This window comes from Oncorhynchus clarkii, unplaced genomic scaffold, assembly GCF_045791955.1.
Source record: "Oncorhynchus clarkii lewisi isolate Uvic-CL-2024 unplaced genomic scaffold, UVic_Ocla_1.0 unplaced_contig_5539_pilon_pilon, whole genome shotgun sequence".
NCBI classification, from domain to species: domain Eukaryota; kingdom Metazoa; phylum Chordata; class Actinopteri; order Salmoniformes; family Salmonidae; genus Oncorhynchus; species Oncorhynchus clarkii.
In genome coordinates, this window is record NW_027258496.1 from 41,160 (window position 1) to 68,433 (window position 27,274).

Sequence of the window (27,274 nt, forward strand, 5' to 3'; positions counted from 1 at the left end):
CATGATGGAGAGGGGGGCATTTGGTTCAATTTACCCAATGGTTAAGGGCTCACTGGGTCATTTACCCAATGGTTAAGGGCTCACAATGTAATTGTACTTCTGTGTGATCATTTGGTTGGAGAAGTCAGTGAGGCACTTTACTGCAGACACTGTGGGTCTTCAGGAACTGGGTCTGCTTGGTAACTTGGTTGTTCCAGACCAGTGAACACTTTACTGCAGACACTGGGCCTTCAGGAACTGGGTCTGCTTGGTAACTTGGTTGTTTCAGACCAGTGAACACTTTACTGCAGACACTGGGCCTTCAGGAACTGGGTCTGCTTGGTAACTTGGTTGTTTCAGACCAGTGAACACTTTACTGCAGACACTGGGCCTTCAGGAACTGGGTCTGCTTGGTAACTTGGTTGTTCCAGACCAGTGAACACTTTACTGCAGACACTGGGCCTTCAGGAACTGGGTCTGCTTGGTAACTTGGTTGTTCCAGACCAGTGAACACTTTACTGCAGACACTGGGCCTTCAGGAACTGGGTCTGCTTGGTAACTTGGTTGTTCCAGACCAGTGAACACTTTACTGCAGACACTGGGCCTTCAGGAACTGGGTCTGCTTGGTAACTTGGTTGTTCCAGACCAGTGAACACTTTACTGCAGACACTGGGCCTTCAGGAACTGGGTCTGCTTGGTAACTTGGTTGTTCCAGACCAGTGAACACTTTACTGCAGACACTGGGCCTTCAGGAACTGGGTCTGCTTGGTAACTTGGTTGTTCCAGACCAGTGAACACTTTACTGCAGACACTGGGCCTTCAGGAACTGGGTCTGCTTGGTAACTTGGTTGTTCCAGACCAGTGAACACTTTACTGCAGACACTGGGCCTTCAGGAACTGGGTCTGCTTGGTAACTTGGTTGTTCCAGACCAGTGAACATTTATATGGGACGTGATGTTTCTTGGGCTCCAAATAGGCTTCTTTCTAGACAGAAATTGGTTTTATTTCTGGAAGCAAAAATACAGAACAAAAAAATACATGGATTTATAAGGTGTCTTTTCATATTGTACTTTATACTGGAAAAACATGTGATTTGCTATTTTTTTTTTATACAAACGAAACGTATGTAATTCAAACACGATGCGAACGTTCACTAAGAACTTATTTGGCATTGGAGATACTTGCCGACAATGTGAAACAAATGTAACCAATCTCTTGTAATGAGAATGATGGTGGTTTTGGGCCCCAGGTCAGGGTTGTTGTGTTCATTAGGCATCAAACAAGAAAACAAATTGAAACTGGGTTCAATCACTGGAAACTGTTTCCAGCTGAAAAATATTTAAACCGTGATCGGATCCGTGCCCTAATAAACATTACCCAGGTTCCCCTACTGGCCCGATCACCCTGTCATCGACCTAGAAACCTCAGATATCACCAGCGTACATTGTCTTGTGAAGTCATAAGGATGTAATTCAGAGCACAGCCCCTGAAGTTAAACGTGAATGTTAAGATGGGTCCAAGCCACAGTTTGGGGGGGGAGGGGGTATCTTAACCCCCTCAAGTCTAAATCAAGTTCAATACTTTACTGTTGGATGTAGCTTGAGTCCATCTGCTTGGGCTGTTATGCCAACTCATTGTCATGCTAAATGTTTGGCTTGACTGACAGCAATGACGTAGGCAAAAACCACAAACAGACTGGCGCTCAGGCTGTTGTGATGCCCGCCAGTTAAACTCAGGTTACGTAAAGACATCTACCTCGGCAGGTGAGAACTGTGAAAGCAGAGCTAGTTCATGTTCAGAAAGCTTTGAGCCCACATTCCCCTTTTATAAGATTGTGAAATGTTCTTATAGTCCTGTCTCTCGCTTTTCAATAAACTTTTGTAGAATTTCAAACTTGGTTGTCATTTTAATTTCCTAGATGTTTAAATTGGTCTTGAAGTTAATTTCTAGGCAGTATACACACACACACACAACCTTGCGTGGCTTCCCAGACTCCTTGCTCTGGCCAAACACTATGCCCACGGACGTTATTGTGGCGGAAGGAAAAATTGAATCTGGCTCAGTAACGCCGACTTCCATTCAGAATGTGTCTGGATTCTGGTCCAACCCATCGGTTCCTGGAACCAGAATACACACAATTGGCGTTTTGAAAAGTCGTCATTGGCTTTGATACTCGAATGGTCCAATCGCCGACTTTGAAGCCACTTGTGGCGATGTCGGTCTGATATGTAGCAAACAGCACAGTGGAATAATTCAGTTGGAGTCAGTAAATGGTGTCGGTCTGATATGTAGCAAACAGCACAGTGGAATAATTCAGTTGGAGTCAGTAAATGGTGTCGGTCTGATATGTAGCAAACAGCACAGTGGAATAATTCAGTTGGAGTCAGTAAATGGTGTCGGTCTGATATGTAGCAAACAGCACAGTGGAATAATTCAGTTGGAGTCAGTAAATGGTGTCGGTCTGATATGTAGCAAACAGCACAGTGGAATAATTCAGTTGGAGTCAGTAAATGGTGTCGGTCTGATATGTAGCAAACAGCACAGTGGAATAATTCAGTTGGAGTCAGTAAATGGTGTCGGTCTGATATGTAGCAAACAGCACAGTGGAATAATTCAGTTGGAGTCAGTAAATGGTGTCGGTCTGATATGTAGCAAACAGCACAGTGGAATAATTCAGTTGGAGTCAGTAAATGGTGTCGGTCTGATATGTAGCAAACAGCACAGTGGAATAATTCAGTTGGAGTCAGTAAATGGTGTCGGTCTGATATGTAGCAAACAGCACAGTGGAATAATTCAGTTGGAGTCAGTAAATGGTGTCGGTCTGATATGTAGCAAACAGCACAGTGGAATAATTCAGTTGGAGTCAGTAAATGGTGTCGGTCTGATATGTAGCAAACAGCACAGTGGAATAATTCAGTTGGAGTCAGTAAATGGTGTCGGTCTGATATGTAGCAAACAGCACAGTGGAATAATTCAGTTGGAGTCAGTAAATGGTGCCGGTCTGATATGTAGCAAACAGCACAGTGGAATAATTCAGTTGGAGTCAGTAAATGGTGTCGGTCTGATATGTAGCAAACAGCACAGTGGAATAATTCAGTTGGAGTCAGTAAATGGTGTCGGTCTGATATGTAGCAAACAGCACAGTGGAATAATTCAGTTGGAGTCAGTAAATGGTGTCGGTCTGATATGTAGCAAACAGCACAGTGGAATAATTCAGTTGGAGTCAGTAAATGGTGTCGGTCTGATATGTAGCAAACAGCACAGTGGAATAATTCAGTTGGAGTCAGTAAATGGTGTCGGTCTGATATGTAGCAAACAGCACAGTGGAATAATTCAGTTGGAGTCAGTAAATGGTGTCGGTCTGATATGTAGCAAACAGCACAGTGGAATAATTCAGTTGGAGTCAGTAAATGGTGTCGGTCTGATATGTAGCAAACAGCACAGTGGAATAATTCAGTTGGAGTCAGTAAATGGTGTCGGTCTGATATGTAGCAAACAGCACAGTGGAATAATTCAGTTGGAGTCAGTAAATGGTGTCGGTCTGATATGTAGCAAACAGCACAGTGGAATAATTCAGTTGGAGTCAGTAAATGGTGTCGGTCTGATATGTAGCAAACAGCACAGTGGAATAATTCAGTTGGAGTCAGTAAATGGTGTCGGTCTGATATGTAGCAAACAGCACAGTGGAATAATTCAGTTGGAGTCAGTAAATGGTGTCGGTCTGATATGTAGCAAACAGCACAGTGGAATAATTCAGTTGGAGTCAGTAAATGGTGTCGGTCTGATATGTAGCAAACAGCACAGTGGAATAATTCAGTTGGAGTCAGTAAATGGTGTCGGTCTGATATGTAGCAAACAGCACAGTGGAATAATTCAGTTGGAGTCAGTAAATGGTGTCGGTCTGATATGTAGCAAACAGCACAGTGGAATAATTCAGTTGGAGTCAGTAAATGGTGTCGGTCTGATATGTAGCAAACAGCACAGTGGAATAATTCAGTTGGAGTCAGTAAATGGTGTCGGTCTGATATGTAGCAAACAGCACAGTGGAATAATTCAGTTGGAGTCAGTAAATGGTGTCGGTCTGATATGTAGCAAACAGCACAGTGGAATAATTCAGTTGGAGTCAGTAAATGGTGTCGGTCTGATATGTAGCAAACAGCACAGTGGAATAATTCAGTTGGAGTCAGTAAATGGTGTCGGTCTGATATGTAGCAAACAGCACAGTGGAATAATTCAGTTGGAGTCAGTAAATGGTGTCGGTCTGATATGTAGCAAACAGCACAGTGGAATAATTCAGTTGGAGTCAGTAAATGGTGTCGGTCTGATATGTAGCAAACAGCACAGTGGAATAATTCAGTTGGAGTCAGTAAATGGTGTCGGTCTGATATGTAGCAAACAGCACAGTGGAATAATTCAGTTGGAGTCAGTAAATGGTGTCGGTCTGATATGTAGCAAACAGCACAGTGGAATAATTCAGTTGGAGTCAGTAAATGGTGTCGGTCTGATATGTAGCAAACAGCACAGTGGAATAATTCAGTTGGAGTCAGTAAATGGTGTCGGTCTGATATGTAGCAAACAGCACAGTGGAATAATTCAGTTGGAGTCAGTAAATGGTGTCGGTCTGATATGTAGCAAACAGCACAGTGGAATAATTCAGTTGGAGTCAGTAAATGGTGTCGGTCTGATATGTAGCAAACAGCACAGTGGAATAATTCAGTTGGAGTCAGTAAATGGTGTCGGTCTGATATGTAGCAAACAGCACAGTGGAATAATTCAGTTGGAGTCAGTAAATGGTGTCGGTCTGATATGTAGCAAACAGCACAGTGGAATAATTCAGTTGGAGTCAGTAAATGGTGTCGGTCTGATATGTAGCAAACAGCACAGTGGAATAATTCAGTTGGAGTCAGTAAATGGTGTCGGTCTGATATGTAGCAAACAGCACAGTGGAATAATTCAGTTGGAGTCAGTAAATGGTGTCGGTCTGATATGTAGCAAACAGCACAGTGGAATAATTCAGTTGGAGTCAGTAAATGGTGTCGGTCTGATATGTAGCAAACAGCACAGTGGAATAATTCAGTTGGAGTCAGTAAATGGTGTCGGTCTGATATGTAGCAAACAGCACAGTGGAATAATTCAGTTGGAGTCAGTAAATGGTTTTACATTTTCTTAGGTGATTAAAATAAAACAAATGAACGCACTTAAATTTTAAAAGTTACAAAAAGTACTTTATTGTAATTTATGCACAAAACAAAAAAATCCAAAGGTTCAAAATGATTTAGTCACTTGCCTCAAGTCAAAGCAGAAACAATACCAAAGGAAATCCTTATTTGGACAGGTGGAGAAGAACCCCTGCTTTACCAAGTGCATTTGTTGAACTGTCCACCTGCATGGTTCAGTGGCATTTCACTCAGATGAGATTATCCTTTTATAAACAACTTCTATACACTTTGGACCAGTTTCCTGGACAGAGTGCCTAGTCTTGGACTAAGAAGCACAGCCAATTGTGAATATCCATTGAACATGCTTTTAAGTTAAGAACTATGCTTAAATCTGTGTTCAGGAAACCAGCCCTTTGTACCTGGTAAGGGCTGCTTGATCAATATATCAAACCAAATCCAGAAGAATGCTTCTATATGGGAAACAGAATGTCTGTCAGAGCTGGAGGCTACAATGTGAAATACTGTACAAGAGGAGAGAGATGCACCAGGAGGTGGTTGGTGGGTTGGGCTGGGGTAAGGTGGGGTGGAGTAGGCGGTTACGACCCTTGACCCTCCAGCTCTGAAGCAGGGGTGTCAGGCTCCTCATCATTATAGATGTTCTCAGCCTAGAGAAGGAAATCGTTACATCAGTTAAAGGATTTACAATTACTCTGATTTAATAGGAGCAGACTTCTTGAATTACCTTTAAAAAACAAAATGTAGACAAGTTAAACCAGGGTTAAGTTTCGTGAAAGTGCGGAAGCAAACATGGTACTTTCTTTCGACAACAGTGTACTCACCATTTGCCAAACCTGCATGATGTTATCCTCGGAGACGGAGCAGATGACCCATGGCTCGTTGGGGTTCCATGTGAAATCAGAAATCTTTGCTGTGTGTCCTCCATGGATGAACTGACGAGATAAAACAAGTCCACAGGATGAGTAATATGCCAAAATATAACCTCCCTATAGGCCACCTGTCCCATTGGCTACTCTCCTATCGCTGGTTATGTAAAAGCTCAGGGGTAGGGTTGCAAAACTGTCAACTTTCCCAGAAATGTCATGGTTTTCACGGAATTCTGAAAGAACAGGCTGGAAATCCAGGGAATTTTTGGGAAAGTTGACATTTCTACAACCCTACTAAGGTCATAATTGTGGATGATGGGTCTATCACTCACCAGGAGTTCTGGAGGTCCGTCCTCTGCATCTTCAGCAGACTGTTCCTCTCCGATTTTACTGGGGACCGACGAGACAAAAAACCATTTCAACATCATCCTATCAGACTAGTGTTGATGAAACACACCCCTCTCCCCCAAGGGCAACTCAGCCGAGCAAACGAACCATAAAGTCTAGTCCAGCCAACATGCCCTGTGGTCAGTCTTTACCTGAGATCCCATACGTTCAGCCTTCTATCTGTTCCGCTGGAAGCCAGAATGGTTTCGTTGTGAGGGGACCATTGCACCTGCCAAAGAAGTCAGTAAAGCACTGTCAGTGCAATAAACTCCAGCTCAGCACAACGTCTACGAGGGACACCAACACTTGGAAAAAGAGATGGGAAAATCAATGCGACTACCCTGGGTTAAATAAAAATAGAAAGTTGAACGGGACGCCAACAGAGCCTGGTAACTTATCCAGACTCTCAATCCTATTGGTTCAGAGGGATTGAGATGTTCACTATTTATGGAGTATTACCTGGAAGATTTCATCCTTGTGCGATTCAAACGAGTGGAGCTTCAGTTTGAGGTTACGCAGATCCCAGAGAGCAACAGTCTGTTACACCAAAAAGAGAAAGAAAACATTTAGTAACGGTGAATATATTAGAACATATTCTTGGGACTACTATCCAGTAGGAAAGACACTTCCTGGTCATGTGATTTGTGACCTGACCAGTAGGAAATACACTTCCTGGTCATGTGATTTGTGACCTGACCAGTAGGAAATACACTTCCTGGTCATGTGATTTGTGACCTGACCAGTAGGAAATACACTTCCTGGTCATGTGATTTGTGACCTGACCAGTAGGAAATACACTTCCTGGTCATGTGATTTGTGACCTGACCAGTAGGAAATACACTTCCTGGTCATGTGATTTGTGACCTGACCACTTTGACCACACCATTGTGCAACAACCTTTATTTAACCAGGCAAGTCAGTTAAGAACAAATTATTATTTTCAATGACGGCCTAGGAACAGTGGGTTAACTGCCTGTTCAGGGGCAGAACGACAGATTTGTACCTTGTCAGCTCGGGGGTTTGAACTTGCGGTTACTAGTCCGACGCTCTAACCACTAGGCTACGACACTCAAGCACTTGAGGTGAGACGGACGGACTGATTGTGTTTATCAAGGAAAAGAAAATGGGTACAGACCTTGTCTGCAGAGCCGGTGGCCAGGATGAACTCGCTGTAGGGGTTGAAGGACAGACAGTTGACCTCTGCAGTGTGGGCGTCCACTGCATGGCTGGGCTTGGATGTGTTGTTGGACCGTGTGTCCCAGCTGAGACAGAGATGTCAAAGGTTAATGACAGGGGTTCCCAAACTTTTCCCCACTTGGGCCCCCCCCTTCCAGCATAGGGGAACATCCCGCGCCACATCTATTGGCACAAGGACTGTTCATGACACCAACTGTTCATACCCCTCTTGATGGAGAGAATTTCAAGTTTAAAGTTTATTTTGTCATGGGGTGCAATTAACATTTTGCTGTTTTAAAGCTAATTGTTTTGCAATTCTATACACTTTGCCATATTTAATGTATATTCATGTGAAATGACTGACAAATTACAACAAAATCTATGGGCTAAAAAAAACTTAACATTAGCTGACATGGGCTAGTTGATCTGGACATTTCTGACAAGTTATAAATAGCTACGGTATTCAATGACTGGAATAGTGATGATGGACATAGTATAGTGATGATGGACTGCCCCATTTCAAAACAGCATCTTCTAGTATTGCAACTTCCAAGAGTAAGTTTAAAGCCATTCTGCGTTCCTTATAAATAAAAACTGAATTAAGGGATAGACAGTTAGTTAAGAGAATCAGATCCTTCTATCCAGTTTTCAAATCACTTTTCCTTTGAGAGATCTTCCTGTGTGGAAAGTTTAAGGCTACACACTGTACATAAAACACACACTGGATGTCATGATTAGTTACAACTTGAAAAGTATCAAAATTGTGTGAAAATACATTGAGAGTAGAAAAATAATAAAAACAGAGAAGGCTCACTCACATCATCAGTTTCTGGTCGTCGGCCACAGAGCCAAACAGTGATTCGTGGAGCAGGTGCCAGGACACGTCCTCCACCACTGCAGTGTGACCGGTGAAGATGGTCTTAGCATCCACTATCTTCCCCTCCTTAGGACCAGCACCGATGTCCCACAGGCAGATCGTCTGGAGATTAAACACGTCAGTGCACTTCTTAATAAACACAATATATAGTAGTTCATATAGCATTTGTCTAGATCTAATGAGTTTGCTTAATAACAATGCAAAAACGCTTTCATTTTCAGTGAAAGCCACAATCTAGCTTGAAATTATTTAAAACGCACAGGGGAAAGTGGTGTGCTGACGGAGTGTAGAGACCACTTACGTGGTCATCAGAAGCACTGAGCAGGTTGCCACTGAGGTTGGGGTTCCAGGACAGGCCGTAGCCCTCCTTCTGGTGGCCCCGCAGGCGCAGGTCTGGGCTGCACTCACCACTGGGATCTATGAGAGGGAGAGACAAGATGGTCGAAAAATGTTAAGACCAGAAAAGGGTCAAATACATATCAAGTTACTACTTTCAGGAACCGGATGCATTTTTTCCTGGTCGGATGGAATCGTTCCAAAAGTGCAGACTCAAACATTTGAATCACATTCAATAGCATTTTGATTTGTTTTAAAGAGCAGTGATCCATTTACCAGATGTGTATTGTCTTACCTGGTTTGGAAGGGTGCTTGGTGTAGTCAAAGACCAGTACGTCTGAGGTGGGGGTCTTGGTAGCAATGATGCAGGGGTTCTGAGGCATGTACCTGGCCCGGTTCACTTCACCTTCATGGTTTATCTTGATCTCAATCTCTATCTTTCCACTCACTGATCCAAAACCTCCAAATTCTGAGGAAGAAATACTGCATATTCAGCATATTTTCTCGAGAGATAAAATGTTCACTGTGCCGATAACATCTTGACTTATAATATGCATAGAAGGCCAGATTCCCAGACACAAAAAAAAACACCTAATGGAAAATGTCTATTAAAATGATTTTTAAATCCGGGACTAGGCTTAATCAAATGTAGAGAGAAGAGACCATCCTACAATGAACATACCTGCTCCTTTTTCACTGTCGTAGTGAGAAGCATCAAACTGGGCGTCATCGTTGGGGACCTGTACGCTGGCGATCACCAGGTGATTCTGCTCATCTGACGTGTGAGTTCCCAGTACCAGTCTGTGGACCGCATAGTCCTTTCCATCCGGCCTGCACAGAGAGACACATTAAATACTGTCCTTGTGTGTGTGTGTGTGTGTGTCTGAAGTGGCACACTATTCCCTAGAGTGCACTACTTTTGACAAGAGACCTATAGTCAAAAGTAGTGCACTGCTATGTCAGAAGACACCAACCACATGGCAAAATAACATGCTTTTCTTGACTAAACTAGAATGGCTGACAAGGAAGGCCAGGTTGGTAGAGAGAACAATACAATGTTCAGTATATTAGGTAGGTCAGCACACAGGTTTTATGTTGAGCGCAGCAAGAGGAACAGAAGTGGTGACGTAGCAGTGGCTACTGTACCTGTTGACGTCAGGTAGCCACTGCACAGTGAGACTGGGCCACTCCAGCGCGTGGGTCATCACCAGGTCATAGAGGAAAGGAGTATTCTTCTTCCAGATTTTGTATTCTTCATTGATCACCCGCTCCTCAACTGCATCGTCGTACACTTGAACAGTGAAAGAGGCAACACTTGCATAAGACTACAATGGACAGTTACTACCAAGGCTAGTGTAACGTTGGGATTTACTGCATTCCTGTACCCTCGGGCCAGTTGTGCCTCATTTGCATGTTACACAAGCAAGCGGGCGGACTGTCAATGTGAGCTAGATAGCTAATCATTTATTTAGCATGATAAACTATTAGTTAGCTATCTAAATTCTCAACTTATGGAGCACATATAGTAAACCCAGGCCGAACGTATGCAGCCTGTACTGGTTAGCATAGCTAGCTAACAGACCGCACTTTTCATTTGGCTATGCATCCAGCCGCGCACACAAAGCATGCATGAAATGAACCGAGCCCATCAAATCCCTACCTTCTTTATCCGCCATGTTTGGATTTTAGGGGATCCTGAAATTGTAGGTCACCCGTGGGTTTGCCCGAAAGCAAGGTAACTAGGTAGCTATTCTATATTATTCACAAAAGGCCAAAACACAGCGGAATTTGTTGACCCCTCAAAATCCCTCTTTCTTTTATGCGCGCATCCGAGGATGGAGAGCACAGCGCATGCGTTCTCACAACAACGTAGTAACGGCGCGTGCGCAGACATGACCAGGAAGTGATTTATCATCGAACAATCTAAACATTAATGCGTTCGCTGAACATTTTCGAAGACAATTGTAAAAGTTTATGGCAACAGTACAACGGAACGATTCATACGGTGCAAGTCATTTTCGTTTGAAACGATTTTGACAAACATTTCAAACGAAGAGGGACATTTTCAACTTTGACCCCTGACGAATTGAATGAGTTTTCTGCAAAATGGCAGCATCAATACCTTCTGCCGTGTCAGCACCCTCATTGGGGTATGTTAAGATAATTGGCGTTAATCTGATGTTGTTATGTCATGCAAACTTAATTGATATGCATGGTGGTGCCAAAGAATCACACCGTAGTGCTGTAAATTATCTAATTACGGTAGTCAAGTAGATAACTAACGTTAGCAAGCTCGCAGTGACTGTGTTGACAAACACTGAATAAATAGTAACTTAGACAACCCATGCCTTGTTATATTTTCCCACAGTCAAAAACGCAGGGCATCTTTGAAGAAGAAGGAAAGAAGAAAACGAAAACGCCAAGCCCTCGCCAAAGCCCGAATCAGAGAATCTGGTGGTATGTCACAGTGGTTATATTTCAAAATCCTACATGATATTCTCTCTACTACTAGCCAGTTGTTTATCAGCATAATTCCAGACGGGGACTATGTATTCTGAATGTCTAACCATCCACTGACGAGCTCTAATTCGTCTCCCTAAACACTTAGAAAATGGAGATGATTCTACACCAGAACAAGATGATGATGAAGAGGAAAGGAAGGCTGAGGAAGAAAGGTAGCAAATATTTCTACAGTTTTAAGTTGATAAGCAATGGCAGTTTTTTCAGGGTCTGTAATATTGTTCCATGTGTCCTGTATTCAAAAAATTGTCAGACTCCAATCAACTGTTCTCTCTGCTACCGCACGGCAAGCGGTACTGGAGCGCCAAGTCTGGGACCTAAAGGCTCCTTAATTAACAGCTTCTACCCCCAAGCCATAAGACTGCTGAACAACCAATCAAATGCCCCCCCCCATCTGTTTTTACACTGCTGCTACTCACTGTTTATTATCCATGCATTATCCATTATTATCCATGCATAGTCACTTTACAAATTACCTCGATTAACCTGTACACCCCTACACATTGACTCGGTACTGGTACCCCCTGTGTATAGCCTCGTTATGTAAATATATTGTGTTATGTTTTGATAGTTAAAAAAACAAACAATTATTGTACTGCATTGTTGGTTAAGGGCTTGTAGGTAAGCATTTTACGGTAACCTGTTGTATTCGGCGCATGTGACAAATAACATTTGATTTGATTCAGACGGCGCCTAGACCAGGAGTGGCTGGAGAGGGAGAGGCTGGCCCAGCAGGAATTCAGACTCCGGTGGGAGAGGGAAGATGCTGCAAGGAAGAGACAGGAGGAAGAGGAGGTACAGAACTGTCACAATGTAGAATGGCACCCTATTCCCTAAGTTTAACCAGACCTCGGGCCAAAAGAAGTGCACTATAAAGGGAATAGGGTGCCCCCCCCCCCCCCCTCCCATGATTCACTGAAATAATGTGTGTAACCGCTTTCCATGTCTGCAGGCGAGGATAAAGCAGGAATGGGAGGCCCAGCAGAGGAGAGAGGAAGAGGAGAAGGAGCAGAAGCAACAGGAGAAGAGAGACAGAGAGGTGAAACGTGCACCAGGAGGATAAACGCACAATGGAAGAGCTACATATCCTCTTCCTTTTGTATTTTGGTCACACAATGGTTTTAACTTAAGAAATATTACACAGTAATGTGTCTTTTGTGTGAGAAAGAAGTGTTTTTGCCTCAGACATCCACGTTTATCCACGTGTTTTTCCTTAACTGTGATACACGCAAAGACCTTAACTAAGATACACACAAAGAGGGACACTCCTACAGGTCTGTGCTGCCATGGGACAAGGATGTATCTTTTATCTGTGGATTTGTTTCCTCGTGTCTTCTGGTTATTCTCATACTGCTCAGGGACAAAATACACACACACCTTTGCAGTTCTTATGTCTAGTGTCTTTGTACAAAGGCATATTTTGTGGCTCGCTTTCAACCACTGGTAAGAGATTCTTGACTTTCAGTAACAGATATCCAGATATGCCACTGCAGGTTTTCACCAGCCCATCCTATGTTTGCACCATTTATAGGAAGCTGTACAGAAAATGTTGGACCAGGCTGAGAGTCAGGTATGAAAAACACAAACCAAATGCATATTGCATACCAAGTTTATGTTTGGAAAGGAGTCTTGACTGTCTTTGATGGAACATTTTTCTGTAAAGCAGTTAGGTGTTACACAAGGATGAGTTTTGCAATTATTACAGAAACAAACCTATTCTACTTCCTGTTTTGAGTGTAGCTGGAGAATGGGGGTCCCTGGAGAAACCCTGAGGCTCCAGATTTTGGTACGGAGCAAGACCGGGCTAACTGTCCCTTCTTCCTCAAAACTGGAGCCTGCCGCTTCGGTGACAGGTTGGTTGGTAATGGTTCTAAATAGGAACACATTTCGTTTTTTATTTTTATAATTATAATTTATTTTTTATTTGTATTTTTATAATTTTTTGTTTTTAATATTATTACTATTATTATTTTTATTATTATTTTTAGCTAGGATAGTCCAACACCATTTTCCAGGGAGTCCTGGGAAGTGCATTCTTGTTAATTTTCCTTAAATGAGGCTCATCTTTCAGAATACTGCATAGCACAGTCATTTCTATACCATGTTTTCTTTATATTAGCGTTCAACTAATGAAATCTTCTGCTTACCTGATTGGTCAGGTGCTCTCGTAAGCATGTCCACCCCCCGTCCAGCCCTACTCTGATGATCCGGGGGATGTTTGCGACTTTCGGGATGGACCAGAGGTCACGGGACGACTACGATACAGACGCCTGTCTGGAGCACAGCGAGGAGGAGGTACAACAGCAGTTTGTGGATTTCTACGAGGATGTACTTCCTGAGTTCAGGACTGCTGGCAAGGTGGTGCAGTTTAAGGTGAATATGATGTTTGTCTTGCTGGACTGGAAGGAGGGATTCAATGGAAAGGAGACCTATCCACTCTTGAGGGGCATTGAATGAAACCCCTCTCTCGTTTTGTCTCCGTCTTCAGGTCAGCTGCAACTTTGAGCCACATTTGAGAGGAAATGTTTATGTTCAGTTTGACACGTAAGTGAAGGAAGCAGCTCATGAAAATGGTCTGATAGGTTTTGTAGGCGTAGAAAAAAATGGTGTTTCTCAATTTTGAGTCATCAAGTAGTGTATCTTTTACGGTCTATTTTTCTCTTTGCTGTCTGCGTCTTTAGAGAGGAGCAGTGCAGAGAGGCCTTCGTGATGTTCAATGGAAGATGGTACGCTGGTAAACAGCTCCAGTGTGAGTTCTCTCCTGTCACCAGATGGAAGACTGCTATATGTGGTGAGTGAATGGAACACAAAAGAACCACAATACACCTACCTACACGGATTTGTACAGAATCATGCTAGTCATAAGTCGTGTATATCATTAAGACCCTGGTATTTGTTTGATTGCCGTGATCCTCCACAGGTTTGTTCGACCGACAGAAGTGTCCGAAAGGAAAGCACTGCAACTTCCTGCACGTGTACCGTAACCCTGGAAACGAGTTCTGGGAGGCGGACAGGGACCTGCACATGTCCCCCGACCGGGGAGGAGGGGGTACCGGGTCTTTCGCTGGGGGCCGGTTCTCTGAGAGGAGTAACCGCTCCTCGTGGACCGAGAGGTCACAGAGCCGACGGGGGGAGAGGAGCAGGAGGAGTAGGAGCAGGGAGAGCAGAATAGCCCAAAGGAGAGAGAGTCTTCAGAGTGACAGGTCTTGGACCAGTCGTACCAGCACAAGACTCAGGTCGAGGAGTAGGGACAGAGAAAGGAGAGACAGGAGCAGAGATAGGAGGGACAGAGGCAGGAGCAGGGACAGAGACCGGCGGGATGGGAGCAGAGACCGAGATGGGAGCAAGAGAGAGGGGTGGAGGGGTTCACCCACAGAGGCTAGTAGGGGGAGATCCAGATCAGCCAGCCCTGGAGAGTTCTCTAAGAGGAAGAGACAGGGGAGCAGGAGCCCTGGAGAGTCCTCTAAGAGGAAGAGACAGGGGAGCAGGAGCCCTGGAGAGTTCTCTAAGAGGAAGAGACGGGGGAGCAGGAGCCCTGGAGAGTCCTCTAAGAGGAAGAGACAGGGGAGCAGGAGCCCTGGAGAGCCCTCTAAGAGGAAGAGACAGGGGAGCAGGAGCCCTGGAGAGTCCTCTAAGAGGAAGAGACGGGGGAGCAGGAGCCCTGGGAAAACATCCCAAAAAGACAAGCAGCCAGCCAACGACAGCAGCGACACAGCTCCATCACGCCACAAACACTCCAAAAAAAGCAAAAAGAAGAAGAGCAAGAGGAGGAAACCCAAGAGGGACAAAAAGAGCCAGTCGGCTGGGGGTCAGAGTTCATCTGCAGAGTCGGGGAAGGAGTCTTGGGACGAGGAGAAACCCTCTCCAAACCTTGTAGACAGCAGTACACGGACTCCTCATGAGGTAGACAACACTACCCAGGAGACTGTGGATGTAGACAGCAGTACACGGACTCCTCATGAGGTAGACAACACTACCCAGGGGACTGTGGATGTAGACAACACTACCCAGGGGACTGTGGATGTAGACAGCAGTACACGGACTCCTCATGAGGTAGACAACACTACCCAGGGGACTGTGGATGTAGACAACACTACCCAGGGGACTGTGGATGTAGACAACACTTCCCAGGAGACTGCGGATGTAGACAACACTTCCCAGGAGACTGCTAGGGTAAATGCCATACTTAGTCTCATGTTGTCTGAGTCTCTTGATAATGCCAATGCAGTCACTTCAGACATACAGACCCAGGTCAAGGAGGAGCCTGAGGATCCCTGTCCACCTATTGTCCCCTCTCCTAGCCCTGGGGATGTGGACATCGCTCAGACTCCTGGGGCCACTGACAACAGTACTCCTGAGGCAAACGCACTCTCCCCAGACCTCCATAGTATCTTCCTCAAGCAGGAGTATCCCTCTCTACCCAGTGTGCCTGAAGAGGAATGTGAACAGGATGGTCCTGAGACGCTGCCTGATTCCCCTGACGATGATGAACCATAGCGGAATTAAATGTGTTCTGTATGGACTTCACCATGACTGCTATGGCCATTTTGAAGCGTACACTGTTTATGCATGGACTGTTTTCAATCTTCACCAATGCACTGCTCAACCTAGCTTTCACAAATGTTCGTTTGTTCCAAATGTAAGATGTGACAATTAAATGTTTTTATACATTATGTGTATTTTTATTGCCAAAAGTAACTCGTGAGCATTTTCTCTTTGACCTACAATTGAACCTTGTTTCTTCCACACACTTGACATTTTCTGTGGAAAAAAAAGGCCAGGCAAAACAACCATTCTGCTAATCCATAGACATTTATTGTTTTAATGATTTACAGTATTTGAGAGAACTGAAGTAGTGACAGTTGTCTGTGTAAAATAAAGGCAATACTTTGAAATGATTCATAATGTACACAGGAGCAAGACATGGTGCCCTATTCCCTATATAGTGCACTTCTTCATAGGCTCTGGCCAAAAGTAGTGCACTATGTAGGGAATAGGGTGCCATTTGGGATGTTCACCACAGTTAAAGAGCAAATACAGTACAAGCTGAAAGAGAACATTAAAATGTCTTAACAGGACACCATTCTGGTCATTGGTAAAGGAGCAGTCTGTACGGTAGACAGGGAATTGCAACAGGTTTTAGGCTTCTTTAACCAATGATTTTTGTAAACAATTCATTAACTGGTCATGTCCGTGTGCACTAAGCACAGGCAGTGATATAGTGGGAGTACCTCATGATTTGTGCTTCAATTGTCACAACCTTCCTCAATAACAAGTAGCCTGTTATGATTCAACTAGAATATTCCAGTTTCACGATCACTTCATGAACAGAATTCAGGTCAGAACCAGGCTACGAATCAAGTGCCCTAAATGCATTTTCATTGACAGTTAAAACATTGTGTGACGAATAGAAGTTCGATTAGTAACAGAATCCCTTTTTGTTCATTTTCACTAGTGTTACTCTTCCCTTGTCTTTTAAAGCATGCAGAGTGGGCGGGGTTACTCTTCCCTTGCCTTTTAAAGCATGCAGAGTGGGCGGGGTTACTCTTCCCTTGCCTTTTAAAGCATGCAGAGTGGGCGGGGTTACTCTTCCCTTGCCTTTTAAAGCATGCAGAGTGGGCGGAGTTACTCTTCCCTTGCCTTTTAAAGCATGCAGAGTGGGCGGGGTTACTCTTCCCTTGCCTTTTAAAGCATGCAGAGTGGGCGGAGTTACTCTTCCCTTGCCTTTTAAAGCATGCAGAGTGGGCGGAGTCCCCGGTGTTACTCTTCCCTTGCCTTTTAAAGCATGCAGAGTGGGTGGAGTCCCCAGTGTTACTCTTCCCTTGCCTTTTAAAGCATGCAGAGTGGGCGGAGTTACTCTTCCCTTGCCTTTTAAAGCATGCAGAGTGGGCGGTGTTACTCTTCCCTTGCCTTTTAAAGCATGCAGAGTGGGCGGAGTCCCCAGTGTTACTCTTCCCTTGCCTTTTAAAGCATGCAGAATGGGAGAAGTCCCAGGTGTGTTTGTGCGGTCTTCCCGACTGAACGACACAGGAGGTAGCAAGACAGCACAAAGATCCGGGACTCAGGCTATACAGAGCAAGGCTTGGGTCAATTCCATTTAAATTCAGGAATACACTGATATTCCAATGCACATTTCCTTCAATGATTTTCAATGAGTAAAAAGTGTAAATTGGTTTACTTTCTGAATTGATTGGAATTTAAATAGAATTGACCCCAACCCTGAGAGAGCACATATTTTCCCCCTAAACACCATTTATCTTCAAAACTATATGATTATAACACAGTGTTCTTTGGTCAAAACAATGAAAGAATGAACATGAATACTTTTAAACTGTAACACTTCTTTAAAAATACTGACGTCGTTTTGCTTTCTTTTCACTTGTGAACATCCCATTTAAGTAAAAATGGGGTTTCTTACTCTTTATGATATACTTTGAATTGTTTTAAATTCTCTAGACGAGACTGGAGTTAAAGTGGCCGTCACGGACATGTCATGTACAACAGAAACACAGACTTAAGGAAAGTGGGTGAGATTTCAGTTATTACTGGTGTAGTTTGTGGCCACTGGCTGCATATACCCCAGGGGTTTCAAAAGGTGAGTGTTTGACGAGGCACAACAACAAAAAAGGAACAGACAGTTGGCACAAGTATCATTAACAACATGATAAGAGTTTTAGTACAAGACAACACTACAGCACATTAAAAGGTGCGAGAACAAGATGTTTGGCCCCCCCCGTGAAGAGAGAGAGAGTAAAGAGAGGGAGATAGTTGGGGCAGTGATGGAGGGAGTTTATGTCAGGCCAATCTCCTCCAGGACACTCCGTGGGGCTTCAGCTTCCTAAAGGAGGGGGGAACAGACAAGAGGATAGTTGAGAAGGATAAGACACTGTAGTCAGTCTGAAGATGGACCAGTTTGATTGGTTTATGGAGTGCATACAAGAAACAGGTGTTCGAAGCCTAAATGCAATGACTTGAGTAACTGCTCCAACGCCACGGTTAAATAAAGCATAGCAGGTAGATGTAACACTTACTTTGGCATCCTAGCAGGAGGTGAAGCACGGAGAGAGAGAGAAAAGCACTGTTTGAATACAACTGACTGCAAGACCAGCTGGTGTAAATCAGAGGAGGCTGCTGGGGGGAGGACGGCTCATAATAAATGGCTGCAATGGAGCGAATGGAAGGGTATCAAACCATGTGGGGCGGCAGGGTAGCCTAGTGGTTAGAACGTTGGGCTAATAACCGGAAGGTTGCAAGTTCAAATCCCCGAGCTGACTGTCGTTCTGCCCCTGAACAGGCAGTTAACCCACTGTTCCTAGGCCGTCATTGAAAATAAGAATTTGTTCTTAACTGACTTGCCTGGTTAAATAAAGGTTAAATAAAAAAAAATGTGTTTGATACCGTTCGACTGATTCCGCTCCAGACATTACCACGAGCCCGTCCTCCCCAATTAAGGTGCCACCAGCCTCCTGTGTTCCAAACGAGCAGTAAAGGAAAGGCACAGAATGTCCAATCCAGACATGAGTTGTGGCTTCAAAAATTGCGCTGTTAACAAGGTATTTAATCAATAATAGCTCAGACACATCGGTAGGATTGTCGTCACATGTTTGCCTGCCCACAGTACTTAGCACCTCCGAACAGAGTGGTCACACAGCGAAGTCCTCAGCCTCGTTAAAATACTCCAAACCAGAAGATGGCAATAGCGTTGTTTGGCAATGGGATGTCCGTGTGTGTTGCTTTACGGTCTAGTCAATGTTAGCTAGCTGCACTAGCGCTGCAGAATGCCCTTCTTGATACTAGTCAGATGGCCACAGCAAGATATATATATTTTTTTATTCACTCTCCATATTCGCATTCAGCCCATAGATAGACTTTTAGCTAGCTGGCATCATAAGCTAAATGGTTAGCATGATTCGCTAGCTAGCTAGGTAGGTAAAGGGTCTCTAGGCAGCTGCTTCGTGAAAACAGATCCATTGCGAGTTAATGATGTCACTAGCGACAGTGGCCAGATAGCTAGGTTGGTAAAGGGTCTCTAGGCAGCTGCTTCGTGAAAACAGATCCATTGCGAGTTAATGATGTCACTAGCGACAGTGGCCAGATAGCTAGGTTGGTAAAGGGTCTCTAGGCAGCTGCTTCGTGAAAACAGATCCATTGCGAGTTAATGAGGTCACTAGCGACAGTGGCCAGATAGCTAGGTTGGTAAAGGGTCTCTAGGCAGCTGCTTCGTGAAAACAGATCCATTGCGAGTTAATGACGTCACTAGCGACAGTGGCCAGATAGCTAGGTTGGTAAAGGGTCTCTAGGCAGCTGCTTCGTGAAAACAGATCCATTGCGAGTTAATGACGTCACTAGCGACAGTGGCCAGATAGCTAGGTTGGTAAAGGGTCTCTAGGCAGCTGCTTCGTGAAAACAGATCCATTGCGAGTTAATGACGTCACTAGCGACAGTGGCCAGATAGCTAGGTTGGTAAAGCTTTCAGTGTTGTGACCATGGTGCTGCACTTACCACCTCATTTGTTTCATATGATGTGTATGACCGCCAGGCCCAGTTAGTAAGCTAACAAATAGATGGGTTGATGGGTTGTTTAGCAGAGACGTGGTCGGCTTAGATTGGTCTTTTTGTCTGAATAAGCAGGTTTTACCACTAGCCAAGCTTGTTCTGGGAGAGCGAGATCGTTCTTATTATTGTTTTTATTAGACTGTTGACAACATGTAAACTATATTTCAATGTTTATTGAAAACGTAAATAAAAACGTGCACTTGTCTCTCAAACACAAAGGGTGTCCGTATCGCCCTTTGGTGATTCCATTTCACTTCCTTTGTTATAAAATACATTTTACCAAGACAAATATGATTCTTCATATTCTGAATCGTTCAGTGGGTTCTTCCTCTAACATATCACCAACGCTATATCGAAGAAGTCGGATATCGTAACCTAATTACATCCCATAATAAGCACCGAGCTCTGGTGACAGAACGAGATTGAACTAGTTGAAACGAGGCCCCCACTACTCCATCGTTGCCATCTGACCATCCAGAATCACCACACACAGCCTTCGGGTCCCATTGAAGAGCTCGCATCGTTTCTGTGACGCTGTTAGCCAAGCCTTGTATAAACTAGTAAACATTATCAGACCTAAAACACAAATCATCCTTCCTCAAGCACAGACTCTTCAGCTAGACGTAAAATATAGAAAGACTGGAAAAGTACCCCCCCCCCCCCTAAAGTATGATGCAGCCCTATAGTTTTAGTTGGAACAATTCTGATGAAAAGGGTGGATTAGACTGGAAAAGTAACCCCCCCCTTTTTTGTCCCCCTCCCCCCAGTCAGATTCTCCAGTGTTTCATGCTGATGGTAGTCATGAATGAGAGCTGAATAGTGAGTGAAGCCCCCTTTATGAACAGAGGCAGTGAGAGCTCAGGCAGCCAACCCTGGGGAGGTTCCCATAGCTCAGTCATGTGGATGCAGGTAGTGAGAGCTCAGACAGCCAACCCTGGGGAGGTTCCCATAGCTCAGTCATGTGGATGCAGGTAGTGAGAGCTCAGACAGCCAACCCTGGGGAGGTTCCCATAGCTCAGTCATATAGCTGTGGATGCAGGCAGTGAGAGCTCAGACAGCCAACCCTGGGGAGGTTCCCATAGCTCAGTCATATAGCTGTGGATGCAGGTAGTGAGAGCTCAGACAGCCAACCCTGGGGAGGTTCCCATAGCTCAGTCAGCTGTGGATGCAGGCAGTGAGAGCTCAGACAGCCAACCCTGGGGAGGTTCCCATAGCTCAGTCATGTGGATGCAGGTAGTGAGAGCTCAGACAGCCAACCCTGGGGAGGTTCCCATAGCTCAGTCATGTGGATGCAGGTAGTGAGAGCTCAGACAGCCAACCCTGGGGAGGTTCCCATAGCTCAGTCATATAGCTGTGGATGCAGGCAGTGAGAGCTCAGACAGCCAACCCTAGTGAGAGCTCAGACAGCCAACCCTGGGGAGGTTCCCATAGCTCAGTCATATAGCTGTGGATGCAGGTAGTGAGAGCTCAGACAGCCAACCCTGGGGAGGTTCCCATAGCTCAGTCATGTGGATGCAGGCAGTGAGAGCTCAGACAGCCAACCCTGGGGAGGTTCCCATAGCTCAGTCATATGGATGCAGGTAGTGAGAGCTCAGACAGCAAACCCTGGGGAGGTTCCCATAGCTCAGTCATATGGATGCAGGTAGTGAGAGCTCAGACAGCCAACCCTGGGGAGGTTCCCATAGCTCAGTCATGTGGATGCAGGCGGTAGGAGTGCCTGGAATAACAATGCCACCGACAGGCTGCCAGACGAATAACATTAGCCTAAATACAGCAGTACTATAGACAATCACTTTCAACACAAAACTAAACAAGTCAAGAATGACATATAGGAATCAGAGATGGAGAGAGAAAAAGGCCATAACACCATCTCATCTAGGACATAGCCCAGAGATGTCATCATAGCCCAAAGATGTCATCATTACACCAACTCATCTAGAACATAGCCCAGAGATGTCATCACTACACCAACTCATCTAGGACATAGCCCAGAGATGTCATCATAGCCCAAAGATGTCATCATTACACCAACTCATCTAGGATATAGCCCAGAGATGTCATCATAGCCCAGAGATGTCATCATAGCCCAGAGATGTCATCATTACACCAACTCATCTAGGACATAGCCCAGAGATGTCATCATAGCCCAGAGATGTCATCATTACACCATCTCATCTAGGATATAGCCCAGAGATGTCATCATTACACCAACTCATCTAGGATATAGCCCAGAGATGTCATCATTACACCAACTCATCTAGGACATAGCCCAGAGATGTCATCATTACACCAACTCATCTAGGACATAGCCCACATACCTCCTGCAGCAGGTCGGCCTGCTCTATAGCCTTCAGTACGTTCTTCTTGGAGGTCAGGGTTAGTGTTGGGGTCAGATGTTAGGGGTCAGTGAGGAGTCTTACCTCCTGCAGCAGGTCGGCCTGCTCTATAGCCTTCAGTACGTTCTTCTTGGAGGTCTCCTGAGCCTCTCCTCCTAGCAGGAACTCATCCAGGATGAAGTAGGCCTTCTCAAAGTTAAAGATGATGTCCAGCTCACACACCTGACATGGAGACAGACACAGACACCAAAAGGGAACACATTGGAAGATTATTTTTCCTAGTCCAACATATTTACTCCAAATGGTAAACCCATTTGAACAGCTCCATTAGACACAGGAACAACCAGACCCTGTTCCAATAACAACATGTATACTTCTTCCCCGTCTTACAGATCTGATCATTTGGATAGGCGTTAAAACCTCTTACTTCTACCCCCTCCTTTTTCGAACATTCTGTTAAAAATCGCGCAACTTTTCAGCATCCTGCTACTCATGCCAGGAATATAGTATATGCATATGATTAGTATGTGTGGATAGAAAACACTCTGAAGTTTCTAAAACTGGTTAAATCGCGGCTGTGACTATAACAGATCGTGTGTTTCATTGAAAAACGCAAGAAAAACTGCTCTCTGAAAGCTAAAAATAATTTCCATAAGTCACTTTCATGGGTTGTTAAAAGGGGACAAAATGTAATATCGCCCTGCATGCAATTCATACAAATTCCACACGATGTCGCCATTGTCGTCATTTTCAATTGAATTTTTTGTTGGAAAATCCAACTATCTGGATTCCGTTTCTTCCGGTCTCCACCAGTATGCTGTAAATGTGGACAATGGCAGCCATTGATTTGCAGACGAGGAGCTATTGAATATACATCGCCCTGTAATCATTTTGATAGATTATAAACGTTTACTAATACCTAAAGTTGGATTACAAAAGGATTTCGAAGTGTTTTGTGAAAGTTTATCGTCGACTTTTTTAATTAAAAAAAATGACGCAGCGTTTAAAAACGATGTTTTTTTCTGAATGACACAGCTTCCATAGAAAGCTATTTTGGGTATATATGGACCGATTTAAACGAAAAAAAGACCCAATAGTGATGTTTATGGGGCATATAGGAGTGCCAAGAAAGAAGCTCGTCAAAGGTAATGAATGTTTTATATTTTATTTCTGCGTTTTGTGTTGCGCCGGCTAAGCTATATCTTTGTTCACATCGCATTCAGGCATTTTGGGGTGTTGCGTGCTATCAGATAATAGCTTCTCATGCTTTCGCCGAAAAGCATTTTAAAAATCTGACTTGTTGGCTAGGTTCACAACGAGTGTAGCTTTAATTCAATACCCTGCTTGTGAATTTTGATCAAGGTTTGAGTTTTAACGAGTACATTTAGCATTTAGCGTAGCGCATTTGCATTTCCAGGTGCCTAGTTGAGACATATGCGTCTCAAGTAGAATCAAGAAGTTAAGCAATGGTGCTTTAACATAATGGCCACTGTCATGATCACCAACAGGACCACTGAGAGTACAGTATGGCCACTGTCATGATCACCAACAGGACCACTGAGAGTACAGTATGGCTACTGTCATGAACACCAACAGGGCCACTGAGAAAACATAATGGCCACTGTCATAAACACCAACAGGACCACTGAGAGAACATAATGGCCACTGTCATGAACACCAACAGGACCACTGAGAGAACAGTATGGCCACTGTCATAAACACAGAGAACAGTATGGCCACTGTCATGATCACCAACAGGACCACTGAGAGAACAGTATGGCCACTGTCATGATCACCAACAGGACCACTGAGAGAATAGTATGGCCACTGTCATGATCACCATCAGGACCACTGAGAGAACAGTATGGCCACTGTCATGAACACCAACAGGACCACTGAGAGAACAGTATGGCCACTGTCATGAACACAGAGAACAATATGGCCACTGTCATGAACACAGAGAACAATATGGCCACTGTCATGAACACAGAGAACAATATGGCCACTGTCATGAACACATAGAACAATATGGCCACTGTCATGAACACATAGAACAATATGGCCACTGTCATGAACACAGAGAACAATATGGCCACTGTCATGATCACCAACAGGACCACTGAGAGAACAGTATGGCAACTGTCATGATCACCAACAGGACCACTAAGAACAGTATGGCCACTGTCATAAACACAGATAACAATATGGCCACTGTCATGAACACCAACAGGACCACTAAGAACAGTATGGCCACTGTCATGATCACCAACAGGACCACTGAGAGAACAATATGGCCACTGTCATGATCACCAACAGGACCACTGAGCGAACAATATGGCCACTGTCATGAACACCAACAGGACCACTGAGAGAACAATATGGCCACTGTCATGAACACCAACAGGACCACAGAGAACAGTAGCAGTGTGCAATATGAAGACTCACACTGCCAAAGTACTTATCCAGCAGCTCTACGTATCTGTGGATGATCTCCAGCGTGATGAGCTCATTGTCTTGATCTTCCACCGCACAGCAGAAATACAGGCTGGCGTATCTAGAAGACAAGATAACACAGGGATAAACAACAGAAATACAGACTGGAAGACAGGAAAACACAGGGATAAACAACAGAAATACAGACTGGTGTATCTGGAGGACAGGATAACACAGGGATAAACAACAGAAATACAGATGGAAGACAGGATAACACAGGGATAAACAACAGAAATACAGAAGACAGGATAACACAGGGATAAACAACAGAAATACAGACTGGTGTATCTGGAGGACAGGATAACACAGGGATAAACAACAGAAATACAGACTGGAAGACAGGATAACACAGGGATAAACAACAGAAATACAGACTGGTGTATCTGGAGGACAGGATAACACAGGGATAAACAACAGAAATACAGACTGGAAGACAGGATAACACAGGGATAAACAACAGAAATACAGACTGGAGGACAGGATAACACAGGGATAAACAACAGAAATACAGACTGGAAGACAGGATAACACAGGGATAAACAACAGGAATACAGACTGGAGGACAGGATAACACAGGGATAAACAACAGAAATACAGACTGGAAGACAGGATAACACAGGGATAAACAACAGAAATACAGACTGGCGTATCTGGAGGACAGGATAACACAGGGATAAACAACAGAAATACAGACTGGAAGACAGGATAGCACAGGGATAAACAACAGGAATAAAGACTGGAGGACAGGATAACACAGGGATAAACAACAGAAATACAGACTGGTGTATCTGGAGGACAGGACAGGATAAACAACAGAAATACAGAGGGATAAGACAGGATAACACAGAAATACAGACTGGAAGACAGGATAACACAGGGATAAACAACAGAAATACAGACTGGTGTATCTGGAGGACAGGATAACACAGGGATAAACAACAGAAATACAGACTGGAAGACAGGATAACACAGGGATAAACAACAGGAATACAGACTGGAGGACAGGATAACACAGGGATAAACAACAGAAATACAGACTGGAGTATCTGGAGGACAGGATAACACAGGGATAAACAACAGAAATACAGACTGGAGGACAGGATAACACAGGGATAAACAACAGAAATACAGACTGGTGTATCTGGAGGACAGGATAACACAGGGATAAACAACAGAAATACAGACTGGAAGACAGGATAACACAGGGATAAACAACAGAAATACAGACTGGTGTATCTGGAAGACAGGATAACACAGGGATAAACAACAGGAATACAGACTGGAGGACAGGATAACACAGGGATAAACAACAGAAATACAGACTGGAGTATCTGGAGGACAGGATAACACAGGGATAAACAACAGAAATACAGACTGGTGTATCTGGAGGACAGGATAACACAGGGATAAACAACAGAAATACAGACTGGAGGACAGGATAACACAGGGATAAACAACAGAAATACAGACTGGTGTATCTGGAAGACAGGATAACACAGGGATAAACAACAGAAATACAGACTGGTGTATCTGGAGGACAGGATAACACAGGGATAAACAACAGAAATACAGACTGGTGTATCTGGAAGACAGGATAACACAGGGATAAACAACAGAAATACAGACTGGTGTATCTGGAGGACAGGATAACACAGGGATAAACAACAGAAATACAGACTGGAAGACAGGATAACAGAAATACACTGGTGTATCTAACACAACAGAAATACAGACTGGTGTATCTGGAGGACAGGATAACACAGGGATAAACAACAGAAATACAGACTGGTGTATCTGGAGGACAGGATAACACAGGGATAAACAGAAATACAGACTGGAGGACAGGATAACACAGGGATAAACAACAGAAATACAGACTGGAGGACAGGATAACACAGGGATAAACAACAGAAATACAGACTGGTGTATCTGGAGGACAGGATAACACAGGGATAAACAACAGAAATACAGAGTATCTGGAGGACAGGATAACACAGGGATAAACAACAGAAATACAGACTGGTGTATCTGGACAGGATAACACAGGGATAAACAACAGAAATACAGACAGACAGGATAACACAACAGAAATACAGTATCTGGAGGACAGGATAACACAGGGATAAACAACAGAAATACAGACTGGAAGACAGGATAACACAGGGATAAACAACAGAAATACAGACTGGAAGACAGGATAACACAGGGATAAACAACAGAAATACAGACTGGAAGACAGGATAACACAGGGATAAACAACAGAAATACAGACTGGAAGACAGGATAACACAGGGATAAACAACAGAAATACAGACTGGAGGACAGGATAACACAGGGATAAACAACAGAAATACAGACTGGTGTATCTGGAGGACAGGATAACACAGGGATAAACAACAGAAATACAGACTGGTGTATCTGGAGGACAGGATAACACAGGGATAAACAACAGAAATACAGACTGGAAGACAGGATAACACAGGGATAAACAACAGAAATACAGACTGGTGTATCTGGAGGACAGGATAACACAGGGATAAACAACAGAAATACAGACTGGAAGACAGGATA

General features: G+C 44.1%; 3 protein-coding genes across 4 annotated transcripts; 1 reads left to right on the forward strand and 2 right to left on the reverse strand.

Annotated features, from left to right (window-relative positions):
- Nucleotides 1-5,182: 5,182 nt before the first annotated feature.
- Nucleotides 5,183-10,635, reverse strand: LOC139397116 (histone-binding protein RBBP7). Its single transcript, XM_071143984.1, has 12 exons — nt 10,459-10,635; nt 9,945-10,089; nt 9,481-9,629; nt 9,094-9,267; nt 8,764-8,879; nt 8,404-8,564; nt 7,545-7,671; nt 6,869-6,946; nt 6,562-6,638; nt 6,355-6,412; nt 5,978-6,088; nt 5,183-5,803 (listed from the first exon to the last, which is right to left on the reverse strand). The coding sequence occupies exons 1-12, from the start codon at nt 10,472-10,474 to the stop codon at nt 5,735-5,737; spliced, it is 1,281 nt and encodes a 426-aa protein (XP_071000085.1). The 5' UTR covers nt 10,475-10,635; the 3' UTR covers nt 5,183-5,734.
- A 63-nt stretch (nt 10,636-10,698) lies between these two features.
- Nucleotides 10,699-15,991, forward strand: LOC139397118 (U2 small nuclear ribonucleoprotein auxiliary factor 35 kDa subunit-related protein 2-like). Of its 2 annotated transcripts, XM_071143986.1 has the most exons (11): nt 10,699-10,948; nt 11,167-11,255; nt 11,407-11,473; nt 12,005-12,113; nt 12,271-12,357; nt 12,850-12,888; nt 13,059-13,171; nt 13,478-13,691; nt 13,807-13,862; nt 14,000-14,109; nt 14,239-15,991. In XM_071143986.1, exons 1-11 carry the CDS (start codon nt 10,905-10,907, stop codon nt 15,813-15,815), a joined length of 2,505 nt encoding a protein of 834 aa, XP_071000087.1. In that variant the 5' UTR covers nt 10,699-10,904; the 3' UTR covers nt 15,816-15,991. The 2 variants fall into 2 exon arrangements, with proteins under 2 accessions (XP_071000087.1, XP_071000088.1); XM_071143987.1 differs by lacking the exons at nt 10,699-10,948; nt 11,167-11,255; nt 11,407-11,473; nt 12,005-12,113; nt 12,271-12,357 and adding an exon at nt 12,545-12,617 and having other exon boundaries at nt 12,790-12,888.
- A 129-nt stretch (nt 15,992-16,120) lies between these two features.
- On the reverse strand, nt 16,121-24,764 carry LOC139397123 (AP-1 complex subunit sigma-2-like; the record flags this gene model as incomplete). The annotated part of the gene is made up of 3 exons (XM_071143996.1): nt 16,121-18,156; nt 22,295-22,432; nt 24,656-24,764. Coding segments are annotated over 3 exons (295 nt in total), but the record flags the coding sequence as incomplete, so codon positions are not given.
- Nucleotides 24,765-27,274: the final 2,510 nt, after the last annotated feature.